The 21,421-nt window shown below is 39.6% G+C and overlaps 1 protein-coding gene across 2 annotated transcripts in view; it reads left to right on the top strand.

Annotated features, from left to right (window-relative positions):
- tox3 (TOX high mobility group box family member 3) overlaps positions 1-21,421 on the top strand; it is a 111,727-nt gene that overhangs the window by 77,337 nt on the left and 12,969 nt on the right. For both annotated transcript variants that reach the window (XM_043706971.2, XM_087995899.1), the window contains exons 3-5: positions 2,817-3,068; positions 17,044-17,313; positions 18,129-18,356. In XM_043706971.2, coding sequence (XP_043562906.1) covers positions 2,817-3,068; positions 17,044-17,313; positions 18,129-18,356 — 750 coding nt within the window. The remainder of the gene's footprint in view (positions 1-2,816; positions 3,069-17,043; positions 17,314-18,128; positions 18,357-21,421) is intronic.

Here is a 21,421-nt window from a genome sequence, read left to right as displayed (position 1 = left end):
CCCTCACGGTCACCCACCTGAATCCCTGACATCACTAACTCAGTATGCCCTTTGTGCTACTGCTTCAGTATGCCCTTTGTGCTACTACCTTATTTGCTCAAGACAACTCTCCATCTGCACCAAAATAACAGCTATGCCATCCACATTCATCTCCCTTCATACCAGCCCCTCTCTCATCCCAGTAATAAACTAGTAATTCCAGTAATACTGAGCGAAACTAGAACCTGGTGCACCATATGACTGACTGACTGACTGTGTGTCCAAGCCCATTTTGTATGTGAGACTGCCGTTGATTTACTGTGCCAAGACCCTCTGACCGAAGACTATCCCCCTTGGCTTGACTGAGGATTGCTAACAACCATGACAAGCTTCTTGGCTTTGTGTCTTCACTAAACAGTATGTCAGTGGTAACTCAGGCTGAGGTGTCATAGCTCAAACAGGCAAAGTGCAGGGACACTGAGAGCATGCAGATAAGTTCAAGGTCAGTGAATGCCATAAGGACAAGTGAGCATGCTGTAAATACAGCCTGGCCCAGTCCATGAACTGGGTGCATGTATCTGACAGCATTATGATAATTGCCATTGTGCTCCAGGGTATAACACTGAAGTGCAGAAGTGTGCTTTAAGTGGATTGGAAATGTACAATGAGGGTTTTTAGAGTATGGCACCATGTTAGATGCCAATGTCTGGGGATATGGGGTGTGTGTGACCAGTGCCCCTGGGTAGTTATACCATGTTGGTGCCTGGTGTCTAATATGGAGGTCCTTTTAGAGCAAGCTGAAGTGGCCAGGTTCCTGCTCTGATGTCTGTGTTGAGAACTCTTAGCATCTAGTTTGCTCGTGGCAGGCAATAGGATAGGAAGCTTCATGTTAATGATGTGAGAAGTGTTATTAGTAAGGTCATTAACAAACAATAATTCTCTTTAATAGGCAATGCGCTGTTGACTAGCGAGATTTGTGCCTCAATGCCCAAAACTTAGTGAAATGATGCAGCAATTTGCTCCCGACATTGAGATAGGTTGCTGAATCTCTTGCCTGATGCTGCCATATTTGTTGTATCCCAAGTCATTTTGACCCCTATAAGATCCTGTCCTTGGTTACTCAATGTTTGAAATTTACAAATCATGCCTTTGTGTTAAAAATCCTCCATGGTTTTATCCTTTTCTATTTTTAAACATTTCTACAGCCCCCCCAGTCGTGCTGTCCTTCCATTTCTCAGGCTCAAGCTTTATGTATTCCATTCCCTTTCTCAGAACCCTAGCCTGTGTGGTCTGCAATCCCTACCTTCTGTTGTGTTATTCCATTTAAGTCTCCACAATAATGCTTCCACCCTGTTCCCATGTACGTTGTCTGAAGCAATGGCATCATTGTATTTTTGGATGCCTTGTGGACAACACGCAATTTTCTTCAGTTGTGAACTCATGCTTTCCTTTATTGGTCAGAGTACAGGAGTTGGGAGGTCATGTTGTGGCTGTACAGGGCATTGGTTAGGCCACTGTTGGAATATTGCATGCAATCCTAGTCTCCTTTCTATCAAAAGGATGTTGTGAAACTTGAAAGGGTTCAGAAAAGATTTACAAGGACGTTGCCAGGGTTGGAGGATTTGAGCTATAGGGAGAGGTTGAATAGGCTAGGGCTGTTTTCCCTGGCGCGTCGAAGGCCGAGGGGTGACCTTATGGAGGTTTTCAAAATCATGAGGGGCATGGATAGGATAAATAGACAAGGCAGCATCCGAGGACAGTCTTTTGCCTGTCCTTGGATGCTGCCTGAATTGCTGTGCTCTTCCAGCACCACTGATCCAGAATCTGGTTTCCAGCATCTGCAGTCATTGTTTTTACCACCTAAATAGACCTTTCCTTGGGATGGGGGAGTCCAGAACTAGAGGGCATGGATTTAGGGTGAGAGGGGAAAGATATAAAAGAGACCTAAGAGGCAACTTTTTCACACAGAGGGTGGTACGTTTATTGAATGAGCTGCCAGAGGATGTGGTGGAGGCTGGTACAATTGCAACATTTAAAAGGCATCTGCATGGATCTATGAATAGGAAGGGTTTGAAGGGATATGGGTCGGGTGCTGGCAGGTGGGACTAGATTGGGTTGGGATATCTGGTCAGCATGGACAGGTTGCACATCTCTATGACTCTTACTCTCAGTGACCAGGTCTAGCAAGTGACAACAGAGCTGTTACATTTGATTGCAGAAAGAACAGCTGCAATCATGTATCAGGCTTGTTAATCAGTGCAGGTAGAGTGTGGGTCACCCATTACCAGAATGTATAAACAATGAATTTTTACAGTGCTATTTGTAAACTTGCTGCCCAGGTTCAGTGGCATATGTTGAATTAATCAACAAAGGACCGCTAAGCACAGATAATAACAGTCTAGCTAATTCACACTACAATGCAACCATAATGTCCTATCACTTGTACTTTCAAATGCCTTGATAACCTAAAATTTTGTTAAATAGTATCACTTAACAGGTATTTAAAGCAGCAGATAAGGAAGATTGCTCATTTTGCTTGTCTAAATAGATCACTTGGCAAGTGAAGAGCAGCCGTTATGTCATAAAAGATTTTGTTCTGAGTTGTGTTAAATCTCATTGTAGACAAATGCAGCTTGATGCAGTTTCTGATGTACATTGATTTCAGCCTGCATTGAGAATTTCTATCTTTTATCAATTGATAACGCTATTAGAGTGGAAGTGAAACACTGTGCTGTTGTGTCAAGGACTGAGGGTTTAATGTTCTCTGTTCTATTTTTTTAAAATCTCATACTATCATACTATACATGGTGATTGTGCCCAATCTGTTCTCTCATCAGACATTCCACACTCCGAGCCTTGGTGATGAAGAGTTTGAGATTCCACCCATAACCCCACCACCAGAAACAGACCCCACCCTGGGGCTAACCGATGTGGTGTCAGGTTTCCAAGGCCTTAATGATCCATTGCCGTCACAAGGAAATGAATTCACACCCCATTTCCCCCCACAAAGTCTGGAACTGCCTTCGATCACAATATCCAGAAGTATTCTGGACCAAGATGGTGGACTCCTCAGCAATGGTTTGTCTGTGGTGAGTGAAACTTTAATATAACTCTCTGGAACACGATCTTTTATTTCGAGCAGGAATTAGACATGGCTTTGACTATAGTTGATTATAAATTCTTGAATCAAAAATGCATCTGTACAGAATACTATCCAAAATATCCAATTCATTAAAGTACACTTTAATACTTGCATATATTTTGAACAAATACAGTATTTCCTTTGTGTTCATATGTGTTTAATGCAGTTAGTCATTCATGATAATTTCTTGTTTGCAAAAAAAACCGAGAAAACTTAGTCCCTCTTTCCTTCATTTGTTTGTACCATTATGTGAACAAAAGAAATCTACATGTATTGAGCTAGTCAAATTGTGGTTCTACTAGTAGTTTAGTGGGTAGGGCTACAATTGGATGAACTACAGAGACTAGTTAGATCACAGATTCAATCTTCAATCACTGCAGTAAGGTGCTAGAATTGACTTTAGTGCCCTGGGTCAGGAGCAGAAGTAAGATTCCCATAATCGATTGCTATCCAGAAATCTGTTGCTGGAACTGCATTGATATGAATGTTTGTGAAACAAAGATCTAACCCAACTCGGCTGTGGTGCAGTCCACAGTCGGTCTACTTGCTGAAATTCCCAATCAAAGCTCAAACCTGAATACTGGAAACCCAAACCATGCCTTAAGAAAAGGGAAGAAAATAGATGAAAATAAAAGAATACTCAAATGAGCACTAAATTCCCACACAAATCTTGCCTCGACGTGTTAGTTAAGAAATGTGAACGAAGCAGCAGTTGATTTACTTCGAGCTCTTTAATCAAAGATTTGGCTGACTTTATGAAAAGTTAATCCAGACTGGTGAATTATAAATGGGCTGATCAATTTCCTGTCTGCTTCATAATCTTTCAAATGCTAATGAGTATTTGATTTGCTTTAAACCAGGTTAAGTTATTACAGAAGTCTAATGTATAACTACCCACCGACAGTGACTTACAGTTTTAAGTCGAAGTTATTCTTCTGAGTGAGAGGGTGAGTTAGTGGTGTCGGATGGTGCTAGAAAAGTTAAATGGGGAAAGTGTCTGGCAGCCACAGAATATCAGTGAGGCTGGAAGCTTAAGATTTTTTTAAAAATGTATTATTTCACAGGCTGGGCATTGGTGAGCAAGAACAGTTGTGTTGGCCATTCCTAATTGCCTTTGAACTGAGTGGTTTGCTGACCCCATTTCAGTGGGTTTAAAATTAACCTGGTTACTGTGGTCCTGAAATTACATGCAGGCCAGAGTAGGGATGGACGATCGCTTTTCCTTCCCAAATGATATGAGTAAATCAGATGGGCTTTACAGTAACCGAGAACAGTTGTTACAGTCACCATTACTGAGACTACGTTGATATTCCAGATTTATTAGAATCATAGAAAATAGGAGCAGGGGTAGGTCTTTTGAACCTGCTCTGCCATTCAATTGAATCATGGCTAATAATCCAGTTTATTACCTTGTTCCCTCCTTCTCTCCATACCCTTGGATACATTTAGCCCGAACAACTGTATCGAACTCCTTGAAAACAAAATGGCATTACAGCAAAAGTTACAGAATTACAAAATCGCAGAACTGTTGTGGAGCGCAAGGAGACCATTAAGCCCATCGTAACTGCACTGGTTATATTACCTAGTGCCAATCTCCTGCCTTTTTCCCCATTTCCCTGCAAACTGTTTCTACCCAAATAAACATCAGTTGAACATGCTTCCACCATATTTCCAGGCAGTGCATTCCACACCTTAAGTGCCTGCTGTGTGAAAATCATTTCTTTTTCTCAGATAACTTTACCTTGTAACATCATTGTAAACCTCTGCCCTTTCGTTCATTTTATTTTCTTTTATGAGCAGGAAGAGCTTCTCCTATTTATTCTATCCAGCCCACTCATCATTTAAAAGCTCTATCAAATCTTCTCTTCACATTTTCTCAAGGAGAATAGATCCAACAACTTTAATCTATCCTCATAGCTGAAGTTTCTCATTGCCAGATTCATTCAAGGCCATTCAGCACCTGTCCCCATTGCAGAATTTGTTCAAACATGGATTAAAGAGCTGAATTCCAAGGTGAGGAGAGACAGCCCTTAACATCAAGGCCACACATGATTGAGTGTGGCATCAAGGAGCCCTAGTGAAATTGGAATCAATGGGTATCAAGGGGCAAACTCTCCACTGGTTGAAGTGATGCTGGGTATGAATGACGATGGTTGTGGTTGTTGGAGGTCAGTCATCTCTGGGACATCTCTGCAGGAGTTCCTCAGGTTAGGCCCAATTGTCATCAGCTGCATCATCAATGACCTTCCCTGTATCATAAGATCAGAAGTGGGGATGTTCACCAGTGATTACGCTATGTTCAGCTCCATTCGTGATATCTCAGACACCGAAACAGTCCATGTCTAAATGCAACAAAATCTGGACAATATTAAGGCTTGGATTGACAAGTGACAAGAAACATTCACGCCACACAAATGCCAGGCAATGACCATCACTAAGAAGAGACAATCTAATTAATGTCCCTTGACATTTAATGGAGTTACTATCACTAGAATACCCACTATCAACATGCTGGGGGTTACCATCAGGAACTCAGCTGGACTTGCCACATAAACACACTGGCTGCAGGTCAAAGGCTAACAATACTGTAGTGAGTAGCTCACTCTCCAAAGTCTGTCTGCCATCTACTAATAAAATTTAAGGATGTGATGGTAATTGAATTAAATTAATAAATGAATTAAATTCTGCAATCTATGGGATTTGAATCTGTGTCAAATGTCTTTGCAACTCTCCTCATGGCCAGGAGGAACAAGAATGCTCAAACGTGATTCTCTGTGCACCCATCATGGTCAGACCACCTCATGGTATATAACACACCTCACCCTGAAATTAAACTCCCCAGCGCTCCAGCCTCTCGACCCTGGGTTTGGACCATTTCCACCCATTCAAGTCCCACCAAGGTGAAGCATCAATCCAGCCAGTCCTATTGTTGCTTCCAAATCAATCCCCATCTGAGAGGAAATGCTAAGCTGGCTGGCCTCAAGGTGGGCCACCTGCCGGAGCCAAAGATTGCATTTTGTGAAATTTAAAACTCCTTCCCGTTCAGGGAATCTCAAACTTCTGGTTTTCCCATGTGTGATCGGCCTAAAACCCCACTCCCAACACATACAAATTTCCTTCAAACTGTCCGTATTGATTTAGCACTGAAACTGTAACAAAATAGTTAAATCTTAATAAAGATAACATCATTATTGTAAGATGCCCTCTCTCCAATTTGTTTTAAATGGTTACAATGAAAATAGAACAATAGAAAAAAGGACTGTGATTAGTTGAACTGGATATTCCCTCTTGCAGTGGGTAGCCCTGGTGCCATCCTGTCTCTCCTCTGGGTAAATGGCCTGAGCGTGGATGGTGCTGGAGAATTCGCACACTGGCCAACCACATGAAATTCAGTAATAGTCCAGCCCAGTGCCTGTCCCTAATTGGGGCCTATAAATAGAGGCTGTTTACTTTACAAACAATGCCTAGACATGTTTCTTTTTCTCTTTCAAACAGAATCACCTGCAGCCCATGGTTCCTTTTTCAAACTGTACTCTAAGTGTGTTTTCAGCTGTCAGGTCAATGTTTGCGGACTGTAGTCAGTGCTGGTAAGTGACAGGTTAGGTGTAGACCTAAACGCTTGCACTAAAGCAGGTGCTTCACACACCGGTTTAGTCATTCAGATAAAATGCAACCCAGCTGCTCCAGGAATGTAGCATTCTAAGAAACATTATAATCTTTAATATTCTGAAAAGCTAATACTGCAAGCTTCAAATCATTTTGAATATTGGTGCCTCTACATTCAGGATTTGTGATCGCTCTTTGTGTTGCCAGTCTTTGTTTCCAGTTTCTTACACGGAATCACATAAAATTCCATGCAGTCCAGTTGTTATAATGCTAATATGTTACTAATGTTGGGAATAAATCAACTGCAGACCTAAGATTCCCAAAGACAATACAGTATGCAGTAAATGATAAAGATGCTCTCAAATAGAAGCCTATTCCAGATTCCAACAAGCATTAGTGGTTAAAGTAAAGGATTAGAAATCTTGTATAGATTCAGATCCACCCAATTATGTTTCTGGTAAGTGGAAAAGTGTGCTCGGAATTGTGAATTTATGAAAGGTGTCTTGGTGCAGTGGTGATGTCCCTACTTCGGGGTCAGAAAGCCTGAGTTCAAGTTCTGCCTGTTCCAGTGGGTGTTATCTGAACATATTGTTTAAAAATGTCTTCCTTTGACAGTCTATCTTAAATCAAGGAAAACTTGCAGTGAAACTGCAAGCTATTTCTCTGGCCTAATTTGCCAGCTATGTGAGTTAACTGTCATGCCAGAAATACAACAAGTGTTTGGGAGATGAGGGAGGGAGGGGCTGGGGTATTTTTCACCTTCACTGTTTAGGCAATAATCTGATGTAGCAGATTACACACCAATTGTGGAACCTTTCCAAGTGTCATCCCACTGCTTTTCAACCTGCTAACATTCACTCATCTGTGCATGCTGAGAGTGAAACATACCAGATCAGCAAGCCACTGGGTTACCTAACTGCCATTGCAATTTGAACAACAGAAATTATCTTACATTTTCAACTAGTAGTCTAACTTCGCATCCCTTAGTGCCATTAAAACTTATCATCCGCTTTATTCTAGTTGGGACCTAATTTTCCATCTGATGTCGGAGGCTGAGAGGTGACCTTATAGAGGTTTATAAAATCATGAGCATGGATAGGATAATAGATAAAGTTTCTTCCTGGGGTGGGGGAGTCCAGAACTAGAGGGTATAGGTTTAGGGGTGAGAGGGGAAAGATATAAAAGAGAGCTGAGGGGCAACCTTTTCACGCAGAGGGTGGTACATGTATGGAATGAGCTGCCAGAGGAAGTGGTGGAGGCTTGTACACTTGCAACATTTAAAAGGTATCTGGATGGTATATGAATAGGAAGGGGTTGGAGGAATGTGGGCTGGGTGCTGACAGGTGGGACTAGATTTGGGTTGTGATATCTGGCCAGCATGGATGAGTTGGACCAAAGGGTCTGTTTTCATGCTGTACATCTCTATGACCCTATGTATGGAGTGCGGTGTATAGATGCTCAGAAAGATGTTCGTATGGACATTGCTCGATTGTACTTCTTCATAGGTTAGCATTGGCAGCAATTATGATTGTTGTGAGCAACATGAACAGCATGAGTGTTGAGGATGTCAGGGGTAAGATGGGCAGTGGGGGTGAAAATAGGAAATGTTACACTTGCGCATGCATCCTTACTACATTTCAATTAAAGATGTAAATTGATGGTGGTTTATGTTAAAATAGGTTACGTTTCTATTTTTGTTTCTTTTCAAAGAAGAAATTTAGTGGCTTTCAGCACTGATACATCACCTTTATATTTCCCTTGGGTAATATACCAGAGATGTACAGTAAACCATTCCATGAAGCAGAACATTCTTTGGATTTTTTGTTCAAAAGAATGTGTCATGTTGTTTGATGAGTTGCAAAATAGTACAAACATTATCAGCACACATGTTTATTCGAAAAGTGGATGAAACAGAATGCTTTCTGGGTTCTGAATTAAAAACAAAACTATGCTCCTTTGAGGCAACAGACAAGACTATTCATTTATTCATCTACTAACAACACAGTCATAGTTATTTATAGATTTTGGAAGAGAGGTGATTTGTGCCACAAGCATATAATTTAGCTTTCAGAGATTAAACACTTTTCCTCCTTTTATATAAGATTTGCAGTATTTGCTTGCAGCATGATCGACACTTTCTGCTCCTGGAAAGTATTTTGCTTTCATGACAGACAATGGAAGAATTCCAATCCTGTAGAAATAATCACTGCTGAGCGAATTTATTATACACTAAAATAGGGAGACTAATTTCTGTACATTGTGAATCAATTCTAGAATCTGATTGGAGAAATGAATAGGTGTCATGTCATTTTCCAGGAACACTGTCACATTTTACAGATTGATAGCAATATATTTGTTTTACCGGTTTCATTATTTCTTTACCATAAATATTATTTCAAGCAAATTTTCAAAATCATGATAGCTAGTCCACATGAAATAATGGGAGAGTCGGGGTAGATAGCTATTATACTGTCCTTGTGCTTCTCTGATCAGGCCTCCAGTCTCGTTCAGGAAGATTGAATGAAATTGTCGTCTTCATGCCAGTTGTGCATGTAGCTGGGTACTCTTGGCCAAGTCGCAGGTTGTCAGTGTTCCACAGCAGAAAATTGTTCTCGCATTGACACCAAATTACAGTCTCATTCGGAGAATTCATGAGAAAAAGCTGGTGTGGAATGTGGGAAAAAAAAGTGTACTGTAGACAAAGTAGCACAAACCCTGGTGTGGAAGAGGCCTGGCTGATCTCTTCCTCCAGATTTGACGACAGAATCACAGCATTGTTAGTTGCAGTTATGACGAACCCAATTACTTCTTGGCTGTTTAGTTGCATGGACCATCTGTCTAAAGAAGAATATTCTACCTCAAGGGAAGAACTGAATGGTCAACTTGCCCTGAAACATCTCATCAGCTGTTCACTAGTCAGCATTCACTGTGATAGTGAAGAAGAATGTAACCTTAATTGCCCTTTCTGACCTCGTGATAGATACGACATAACGAGGCCATGTTGAGGGAAAATAAAAGATGAGTGGTTACAAATGGTGTTTTACATCACACATGTTTTCCTATTTCCAGTTTAAATTCGTAAGACAAAAACATTGTAAAGTTAATATTAATTCAAGTAAAGTAAATGGCATGTCTCTTTCACGTTGCAGCATGAATTACACAGTAATGTCCTTCATATGGCTTTTTTTTAATGGGAAAAATGATATTTGAACCATTGGCATATAATTCAATGTGTACTCAACCCTCCATCATAAAATCATCTGTATTTGCCCAGGTTCACATGGAGGAATTTTAAATTCAAGTACATTGGAAGACTTTCATATGTCAACTTAATTGTAATTTTAAGAAGATATCTTTGAAAATTTTTATTACCCAATTTATGATCAAAGCAATAAAAGCTGCATATTTTTAAAAAAAAGACTGTCATCTAAATGGGGTGCTCCGGTTTCCTCCCACAATCCAAAAATGTGCAGGTTAGGTGAATTGGCCATGCTAAATTGCCTGTAGTGTTAGGTGAAGGGGTAAATGTAGGGGAATGGGTCTGGGTGGGTTGCGCTTCGGCAGGTCGGTGTGGACTTGTTGGGCCAAAGGGCCTGTTTCCACACTGTAAGTAATCTAATCTAAGTAATCTAATCTAATCTGAAAAATTCTGATGCTGAATATAAGCCATTTTGGACTTGTGATTTTAGTGTGATGTGAAGCTCTTGATTGGATTATTATTTTGTAATGCAATTATGCACATCCATTAACCTGTACAGGCATAACATTGGAGATCATAATTTGTAATTCCTTGCATTTGTGACAAACTGGCATCATTCCCTACAATGGATTAAAAGCATTTTTGAGTAAAATCCCATAAATCACGCATTTTGAGCATCAAAACAATGTTTTAATATGAAATATAAATTTAATTAAACAGATTCTATTGATAATTCCCTTTTCACATTATTTTATTGTTATTAATAATTCTATAGATATTCTGAGCCACTTCTTTCAATCTATAGGTGGTGGTTCAGCACATTCTTTTAACACCTTTCCATAATCTGTCCAGTCCACTGAATAGCAACGATTTCTGTAGTACATCAGTTTCAGAAAGTGGAATTTTTACTAGACAGCTATTGTGACATATTGGGTCAGTCAGAAATGAAAGATATTCATGCAAGCATGCAATACTTGTAATGAAGTCTCACTCTGACCTTCTGTATGATTGATTCTGTAATTTAGTTTTCTCAGGCTGTGCCAGAAATGAAATGAAATCATGTTGAACAAGTTCTGAATACCCACAGTGCACTACGAAAAATCTTCAGCCCAAGAGGCTTGAGGGGCAACAGCTGAGCGATTTATCTCTGCACTATTATAGGCTTTGCTAGCATTCAGAATTTCATTTTTCTCATTTGGTTTAAGAGCTTAATTCTGCAGGTAGTTGTGAATGGAAAAAAAAATAAAACACAGTTCACATATAAATTGCCAGAACAGGAGTATGTGCAGAGGGCTGATAAAATATCTGAATAGAGTTGACCTTTCATGTTAGTGAAAGTTGCTGGGGGATTCATCCTCATAATTACCATATAGATTATTTTATTCCTGTTCTGCAATGAAACATTTCAGAGAGCACTACTGCTGATTGAATGAAAATTGAACTTGTTAACAGTCTTTCCAGTTTTGACTTAGAAATGCTATGGGACTCTGCTGTATGTTATGTAAAGTTAGTTTTAATGAATTCTGATATTAACTCTGAAGGAACAGTGAATGTCAAAGCAAAAATGACTCATCCTATACCCCTCATTTATTATTCAGTTAAAGCAGTAGATTTTGATTTAGTATGCATTCTATACTATTAAGTGTGCAACTTACTAAAGTATACATGGTATTTAGAATGCTCCTTCATACTTGCGTGGACTGGTATATCACAGTTTAAGAGTTCATATCCCCCTCTGTCAGCCAAAATTCTTCACTTTCCTGTGGCAAGACAGACAAGATTGCAATCTGTGTTTTGATTGAAAATGTGAATTGAAATTGCTAATAGCTCACTACAAAGAAAATTGCTTTATATATCAGACATATTGGTGTATAATTATACATGTCTACCAGACCCTGTTAGTGAATATTCAATTAAGCTTGAAAGGAATGTGTTTTCACACGATCATTGTGAATCAAGCATTTATTTGTGTATTTTACTCCATAGTAAACATGTCTATGATGGTATTTTTTGTTGTGATTTGTAGCTATTTAACTTTCAAGAACACACCAGATATCCTTTCTTTTTATGTAAATGTTGTATGTAATCTCAAAATCAATCCAGGTTTTTTAAATCAATTGAGTGAATTAACAATCTTGTTTACAGAGCTGAAAGTGAAGTAGTTATTTTATGCATCATTAAAATGTTTAATGTCTGGAACATTTTGTTCCTTTTGAATAAAGTGTTCATTGCACAGTTGTTTATCTTCTCTTGACTATCAAATGCACATTACCTATGGAATTTTCCATTGCTGTACAATGATTGTGACATGAAGTAAAATGGTTTGCATTCTCTGAATCCAGTACAGTATTTCCCACAATTTGGCATTTAAAGAAGTAAACATCTATGATGGAAATGAATGATTCATTTGTGCAGGGCAAGATCATTAGGTAGTAAAAATCCAATAATAGTGACTGGAAATGACTGCTTTAAATGTCACAAACACGTAACTTAAATGGCAAAAGAGTTTCCAAATTGTTTTGGTTATTTCAGGTATCATAGAATAGCTTAATTCTAACTGTGTTGTTATACAAAAAAATTGTATAGTCCACACTTCCCCAATACTCAGTACAATTATGTCCTTCAGAGAAGGAAATCTTTTCCTAGTTTGGCCTATACGTGACTCCAGAACCATGGTAACGTGATTGATTCTTAATTGCCCTCTGAAATGACCAAGCAAGTAACCCAAGATGCTGCGAAGTATAAAGAAAGGAATGGAATTGGACGTACTACTTAGCACTAACAGCAAAAATGACAATGGCAAACACAGTCCCAGCAACCCTGCAAAGACTGCATTATTAATATCTGGAGCCTTGTGCTCAAATTAGGAAAGCTGTCTCATAGACAAGTCAAGTAACAGCTTGACATAGTCATACTCTCAGAAATATACCTTCCAGACAACCACCAACACCATCCGTGTATGTTCTGCCCCATAGTCAATAGACTCAGCAAAGATTTTAACACCATGATATATAGTCAAGAAGGAGTTGTCTTCGGCATCTTCAGCTTTGAGTCTGACCCCATGAAATCTCATGCAGCACATCAAATTTGAGCAAGAAGACCTCCTGCAAATTACCACAGACTCATAGCTGGTGTGTTATATTAGCAGTTATAAAGATGATTTTTTTTTAAAACTTGATGACAATATTTTTTAAGTTTATATTGATACAATAGACCATTTATCATAGTCTGTTATGCGTGAGCTTTTGAGAGGAAAATTCAAAATGTTTTAGCCACCCCAAACCCTTGGCAACTTACATGCCTCACCAATTCCCCAATGGTTCATAACTTCCATTGTAAACATATTCCAAGGTGACAGCCGAGTAGGACTCTTCAGCCGGAGCTCATCCACTCTGTCCATGTCTTTGTTTTAGATTAGATTAGATTCCCTACAGCGTGGAAACAGGCCCTTCGGCCCAACCAGTCCACACCGACCCTCTGAAGAGTAACCCACCCAGACCTGTTTCCCTCTGACTAATGCACCTAACACTATGGGCAATTTAAAATGGCAAATCCACCTGACCTGCACATCTGTGGGAGGAAACCGAAGCACCCGGAGGAAACCCACGCAGACACAGGCAGAATGTGCAAACTCCACACAGATAGTCGCCCGAAGCTGGAATCGAACCTGGGGCCCTGGTGCTGTGAGGCAGCAGTGCTAACCACTGAGCCACCATGCAACCCTAAAACGTTCAGGTTTAAGTCCTGAACTGTATGATTAGCTTAGATTCCCTACAGTATGGAAACATGCCCTTCAGCCCAACAAGTCCACACCAAACCTCCAAAGAGTAACCCACCCAGACCAATGTTCCTCTGAATGATGCACCTAACACTATGGACAATTTAACAAAGCCAATTCACCTGACCTGCACATCTTTGGACTGTGGGAGGAAACTGTGCAAGCTCCACACAGACAGTTGCCTGAGGCAAGAATTGAACCCAGGGCCCTGGCGTTGAGAGGCAATAGTGCTAACCATTGAGCCACCATGCTGCCCTTCCTTTATCTTCTTTGCTTTTTGTGGGTTTTTTTCTGTCTTCCTTCTTGGTGATATCCTGAACTCCTGGCCTCATCCCAGTCTTGATCTGTCTGCCTCAGCGCAGACCTAGCGTGGCAATCTCTTGATGGCTTGATGTGGTCGTCTCTCAGCATGGATTTCCAGCCTCGGGATGACTCTAGAGCAGTCTTCCGGCCTCAAAAACCTTGAGGTGAAGCCTGGCATGGCCTAGAGGCAAGGTGTCGACGTGGACTAGGTTGGGAGGACTGTTATTCTGAAATTTTATTTCTTTATTTTTCTGATTTATTCTTATGATCTGTAGTGCTAGATTTTTTATTTCTTTATATTTCCTTCTTCCCTAAAGAATTTGTCCATACGAATCTGTCCCTAGGTACCTTTGTACCTCCGATATTGCCATAAGTAGTGACTTGTAAGCTTTTCACTGTACTCATTTGAGTACATATGATAATAAAGCTAATTCTAATTCAGTACCCTTTCCCACACCCTGCCATAGCATCTCTACCCTTCAGGTAAACAAATACAATTTCCATGTCCACCTGGTATTTGCTCTACAGAACCAATGTACCCTGTAGTAATAAGACCTATCTGGAAAAGCTTTAACCACAGCCATTCATTTGCAGTTTTTTAAAAAAAGTGATGACTTTACTCTAACCTTATGAAAATGTCAATGAACCAGATCATTAAAATGTTAGTAACAGAGATTATAAACACTTAACCATGCCTTATCTTGTGTAAACAAATATTTTGCAGTTGGATACAATATTAAAGAGGAAACAAATGTCAGTGAAGCATATTTCCTTTGGGTGCAGTTGTTTTAGTGGACATCTGAACTCTCACCAGAATGCAGAATGAAGTTTGGCTGGACAATATGTAGGGGTCGGGGAAAAAGCATATATTAGCACGCAGGATATGTGGGACCATTTGTTGGATGGAGTGACATAGGTTTACTTGGGCATCTCTGAGAGGACAAATGGGGAAACTTGGCTAGAAGGGCATAAGGGACCATGTGTGACATGAGTGAAGGTGTATCTCCCGGCAGGGAGGGGACACGAGTGTGTGGAGGACGAAAGGGCGAGAGACGTGAAGATGAGTTTTGAGGTTTATGCTTTATTATGCAGAGCCAAAGCCCACACATGCCTTGGCCAACCCATCTGGCTGCCTCCACACTGTTTTCAAATGCATTGGACCTGATCCCTCTTCACACCCATTCTCCTGAAATGAAAATCCTGTTTTTTGAAGCACTTTCTGCTGCGGTGGATATGCTGAGCTGGGAAATTCCCCAACTCATGCTACCTGCCTTTGAAGAAAATCCACCCCCTCCTGCAGAAGCAGTTATATTAAGAAGCACAAGTGTAACAGCAAAAGAAATCCTATTTCTACACATGCAGAAGAGAGCCATGAACCTTTCAAAAATAACAGTGGCAATCATACTTGAATCCAAATGCCGCATTTCTAATTTTCCCATTTTAATTTGTGCCAAAGATTACCATGGCGATCAGACTACTAAATATTTCACCAGATTAAACCAAATCATCTGCTCAACTGAAGCAATGTATATCAATTAAGACCAAAGCCAGAACTAGCTTTGAGATGGTGTATCTCATGAGGATTGAATGAGAAATTACTTAGATATTTGGATTGTATTTACATTTTTCATTGCATTTTATGCTTCTTAGCCAGAGAGAGAAAAATAATTTCCCCATTTTTTTAATGATGATCAGAATCAGTCACTTGGTAGTCCCACAGACCAGTGGGCAGCACGGTGGCACAGTGGTTAGCACTGCTGCCTCACAGCGCCAGAGACCCGGGTTCAGTTCCCGCCTCAGGCGACTGACTGTGTGGAGTTTGCACATTCTCCCCGTGTCTGCGTGGGTTTCCTCCGGGTGCTCCTGTTTCCTCCCACAGTCCAAAAATGTGCAGGTTAGGTGAATTGGCCACGCTAAATTGCCCATAGTCTTAGATGTAGGGGAATGGGTATGGGTGGGTGTGCTTCGGCGGGTCGGTGTGGACTTGTTGGGCCGAAGGGCCTGCTTCCACATTGTAAGTAATCTAATCTAAACCTCTTCCTGAATAAAACATATTGACACACCTTTGGATATGTATTCTTTATTGTAGTGGTGCACATTTTCAGCTATCCTTTGGGCTCTCTGAGTGAGATGGACAATTTAGCACATTATCAGTATGAGCTCACAGGCAGTTTTTGTGAACATTGACTCAGCAGCACAGAGAAGTTTCACTCAGGTACTCTGAACAGGGTTTAAACGTGTAAACAAAGCCTTACCCCATCACCCCGTTTTGCCAGGAAGCTAATTTGTCAATGGGGACTTTTCACAGAGAATCACAAAGTAACTTCGAATGATTTTGTTAGATTACTTACTTAAATTATAGTTATTTTACAATCAAAAGCTGCTTATGCCATAAAAGTCATAAACAGATCATTCCATTAGCAGCACTGACAAGAGATCATTATTTGTATTTATTAGACAACTTGAGGTAAAAAGTGACAATCTTGCTCAAGAGTTATAGAGTCAATCTCATTTATGGGTCACAAATGACACGAGGTATCTTCACCAGTGAAATTGATCATAACTCAGGCTTACTTGTGGAGAAATTGATCACAAAGCATTACTGATCATGATCTAGCTTCTATGTATAGCATGGATTCATCAAACAAGTGAAAGTTTTTCAGGCCATCGAGTCCCTATCTTCCTTGTATCTTGTGGAATGTTCCTGTTTGTCAAACTCTACATCATTTGTGCATCTGCTATTCAATCTTCAACCTGTAATCTTTCACATCCTGCTCCTAATTTCAGCTACAGAGGTATTGATAGATGTTTATCCTCTGGAAAAGTGGAACTAGTCTGACTATCATTTTATTGATATTAATATTGTGTCAATAGAATAGTCTGTTATCTCAACTGGTGAAGAATCCCTCTAATCCCATTGGGTTACTAAAATGTTCCTCAGGAAATTACGAAAAGGAATAACCTCAGTGTTTTGTCTTGAAGTTCTGTGTCCAATCACATTAAATCTGAACCTGTTTTCTCCTCCTACCAATGCAGGACCTGGGACAAGCTCAAGTTCCCCAGTACCACCATAATCCGAGCATGGGTATGCGGTCTGTTGTTCACATGGCTGATGTTAACCAAGCAGGAATGATTCAACATAATCAGTTGACCACCATTAACCAATCACAGCTGAGCGCACAATTGGGATTGAATTTGGGAGGTGGTAATGTGCCCCATAATTCACCCTCACCCCCTGCCAGCAAGTCAGCAACTCCATCCCCTTCCAGCTCAGTAAATGACGATGATGCTGAGGAATTCAACAGGGTATGTTGTTTGCTTATTTATAGTCAAAATACATAGAACATGTAATTCATTCAAACTATTCTTCTGGAATTTTATGCTTATGTTCTCAATTTTTAATCATGTCTATTGTAAAGGTAGAGTTGTATTAAGCTTAGAAGACAATAGTATTTAGGCTTATATTTTGAAGGGATAATTCTTGCTGTTGTACTGAAGAATGTATGTTACTATGACTATTTAAAAATAATAAGTGATTTTTATGTTCTTTTTGATTTATTTAAGTGAATAATTCATACTGAATGTAGACAAACTAAATTTCAAGGCCAGTAAATAGCTAAGTCTTGTCTAGGCAATTTTGTTAAAACAGCAAATGAATAGTTCCATCAAATTTCATTTTTAATTTTCATAAAATAATTGCAGTTTTTAAATTTGCTTTGAGTGTGATATTTGATTAACTAATCTGCCTTGATTTACTTTGGTTCTGTCAAGCACTTTAGAGATTGTTTTAGACTCATTAGCTAATCCAGATCAAGAAAGCATTGTTACATATTTGATTACCTAGAGCTTTGATCTCTAGTTGCTAAATCCTGCATGATTCAAAAGTACATTGTACATTCAATGCCTAAAGACATTTGGTACAATGTCAACTTTTGATTTATCTAAGACTAAATGTACAAATATTTGTTCTTTCAATTTTACCCTTGTTAAGGGAATATTAGAATCTAAATGAATAATAATTTTCAACATAATTTAATCAGACAAAATGTTTCAGTCTTAGCATTTTAATTGCCTTGAAGAGAGCATTTGCAATAACAAACTGTTTTTCTGTCTTGCTTCAGGTGAGTGTTGAGAAACGAGCTGCAGTCGATTCAGGAAAAAAACCCAAGACACCAAAGAAGAAGAAGAAGAAAGATCCTAATGAGCCCCAAAAACCTGTATCAGCCTATGCTCTTTTCTTCAGGGACACGCAAGCTGCCATTAAAGGACAAAACCCCAATGCCACATTTGGCGAAGTTTCCAAAATTGTAGCATCTATGTGGGACAGTCTAGGAGAGGAACAAAAACAGGTGACTTTTAGTTATTCTGCAGAGACCAACAGTAGAGTGACAATCAATCAGATCTTTTGTTACTGAAATAGATGTTGGCAATGAGGCAGGGTTGCATTAAATTTTATGTTTTGCTGTAATAACGATATTGAAACTATCAGCATTTTCTATCATCACTCCACACAGACTGATGTCGATTGTGGTAATCCACATGTAATCAAAATAGCATGGAAATCCAGAAGCTAGTGATAACTATTTAACGCTTCTCCTGAGGATGCATTGTTGAGTAATCTCCAGAGTGCAAAACTCTGGGCAATGGATGAATTCATTAATGAAAACTTCCACTTTTATGCTGATTAGTAATACTGTAAACAATTCTTGAAAAATGCACATCCTGTTGAATGAGGTATAATTGGGTTTTTAATAGAGTATTAACTTCATAATTAATAAGAACATTCCTAAGCCCTGAAGAAACTATTTTAATATTTGTAGAACGTCCAACTTCTCCATTAGGAGAATACAATTTCCACAAATTCATGTTTTCTATAAATCTTAATTATATTTTGTTTTATTATCTAAACTTTTTTTAAATGTAAAATATATTAAGTGTTTTTAATTTCAGGCCTTTCTGTCTGTGAGAATAGTTCAGTGGAATTTATTTCAATTTATTTATTTTGAATTTATTTAGTCTGCTCAATGTCATATCTGTTTCTGGGCCCTGGCAATTCAATGGACTTGGGATCAGGTACAAATTCACCTAGAGAAAGGGGAATTATGTGCACAGCTATTGCTGCATTTTTGTTTGGTCAGGAGCAGTTTCTTTGGTCAGGACCAATTGCCTTGCTTCACCACTTGACCAAAACATCCACACCAATTTATCAGCTAGTGGGTAATCTTAACTTTGGCATTTGGCAAAGAATAAATGATACTGATTTAGTTGATTGTTATACAAATCTTCAGCTGATTCAATGGAATGTAAAATCTAAAATGTAGGGGTGGCCAGTCTGATATTGCTCAGCCCACGCAATCAACACCCAAACTTGGAATTAACCCCAGTACTTTCCACACTATTCTGTAGTTTTTTTTCTCAAATAGGTAACAATGCGAGTTTTAAAAAATCAGAAGATTATGTGATCCTTGTTAAATTTGATGTGTAACATCTGCTTTCATTTCTTATTTATTTTCTCTTCGAATCTGAGTTATTTCCCTTAAGAAGAAGGTCTATGAGAATCCTGTTTTCTGGTGTCCAGCTCACAGTGTTGCATCTTACATTTGATTCAGTCCAGCAATTTGACAAATGAACAAATTGTTACTCCCCTACTCCCCATTTCTTAGATTAGATTAGATTAGATTAGATTACTTACAGTGTGGAAACAGGCCCTTTGGCCTAACAAGTCCACACCGACCCGCCGAAGCGCAACCCACCCATACCCCTACATTTACCCCTTACCTAACACTACGGGCAATTTAGCATGGCCAATTCACCTGACCCTGCACATCTTTGGACTGTGGGAGGAAACCCACGCAGACACGGGGAGAACGTGCAAACTCCACACAATCTAGGTTTGTTTCTACCTTCTTCATAACAAGCCATGATCTCATTCACACTAAATTCTGTTTAGTCATCAGCCTTCTGTCCTCATGTACCCTGTGTGTACTGCTCCTTATCCCCTCTCTATCTTAAAATTTCTCTATGTTCAACAATCAGCAATGGTCTCAGCAGGAGACAGCGAGGGGCGGTGGAGGGTTGTTTTTATTACTGGTGTCCTGTGACCAGCAGTGTACCATGGGGATCAGTGCTGGGTCCACTGTTGTTTATCATTTATATAAATGATTTGGATGAGAAGTTTGGAGGAATGGTTGGTATGTTTGTGGATGACACCAAAATTGGTGGTATAATGGACAGTGAAAAAGGTTGTAAAGATTACCCTGGGATTACAAGATTACAAATTCTAAAAGGCCTAGAAATTCTAAGATTACAAATGGATTTTGATCAATTGGGCCATTGGAATGGCAGATGGAGTTTAATTTGGATAAGTGTGAGGTATAGCATTTTGATAAAGTGAACAAGGACAGGATTAATACAATTAATGATAGGGCTCTGGGTAGTGTTGTAGAATAAAGAGACCTGGGGATTCAGGTTCATAGTTCATTAAAAGTTGTGTCACAGGCAGACGGTGGTTAAGAAGGCGTTTAGCATGCTTCCTTTCATTGCTCAGACTATTGAGTATAGGGGTTAGGGTATCGTGTTGAGGTTGTACAGGACATTGGTATAACCTCTTTTGCAGTACTATGTACAGTTCTAGCCACCCTGTTATGGGAAGGAATTATTAAATTGAAGAGGATTTACAGGATGTTGCTGGAAAGGGAGGGTTTGAGTTATAAGGAGAGGCTGGATAGGCTGGGACTGTTCTCACTGGAGTGTGGGAGATTGAGGTGTACAGAAATTTATAAAATAATGAGGGGCATAGATCAGGTGAATACCAAAGACCTTTTCTCTAAGGTGGGAATTTTAAAACTAGGGGCTTATTTTTAAGATGAGAGGAGAAAGATTTAAAAGAACCTGAGGGGCAAATTTTTCTCACACACGGTGGTTCATATGTGAAGTGAACTACCAGAGGAAGTGGTAGATGCAGGTGCAGTTACAACATTTAAAAGACATTTGAACAGGTACGTGACTAGAAAAGATTTAGCAGGATATGGGCCAAATGCAGGCAAATGGGACCAGTTTGGTTTGGGAAACTTGGTTGGTGCAGATGAGTTGGATTGAAGGGTCTATTTATGTGCTATATGACTCTCTGACTCTATAAATGATTGTATAGGCTCAAAGGGCTGAATGGCCTATAACAAATGTAAGTTGTCAGCTCAGTATAGCACCTAACTCTCCCCCTCTCCTTTACCTCATTCTATACCATGATTCAGTCTCTAACACCATAACCCTCCACTTTTCTCTTCCTTTTAAATGCCCTCTCAACACCCCATTTATCACTTAACATTTAGCTATCCCCCCCCAATCTGTCCTTACCTATTTTACTGACAATTTTCCACCCCATTTCCAGGGATGGCACGGTGGGTCAGTGGTTAGC

The sequence above is a fragment of the Chiloscyllium plagiosum genome, unplaced genomic scaffold (genome assembly GCF_037043375.1).
Source record: "Chiloscyllium plagiosum isolate Xiang-an unplaced genomic scaffold, Cpla_swu_hap1 HiC_scaffold_17, whole genome shotgun sequence".
In the NCBI taxonomy this organism is placed as follows: Eukaryota; Metazoa; Chordata; class Chondrichthyes; order Orectolobiformes; family Hemiscylliidae; genus Chiloscyllium; species Chiloscyllium plagiosum.
Note: the sequence above shows the minus strand (reverse complement) of the source record. Positions and strands in the feature narration are given on the sequence as shown.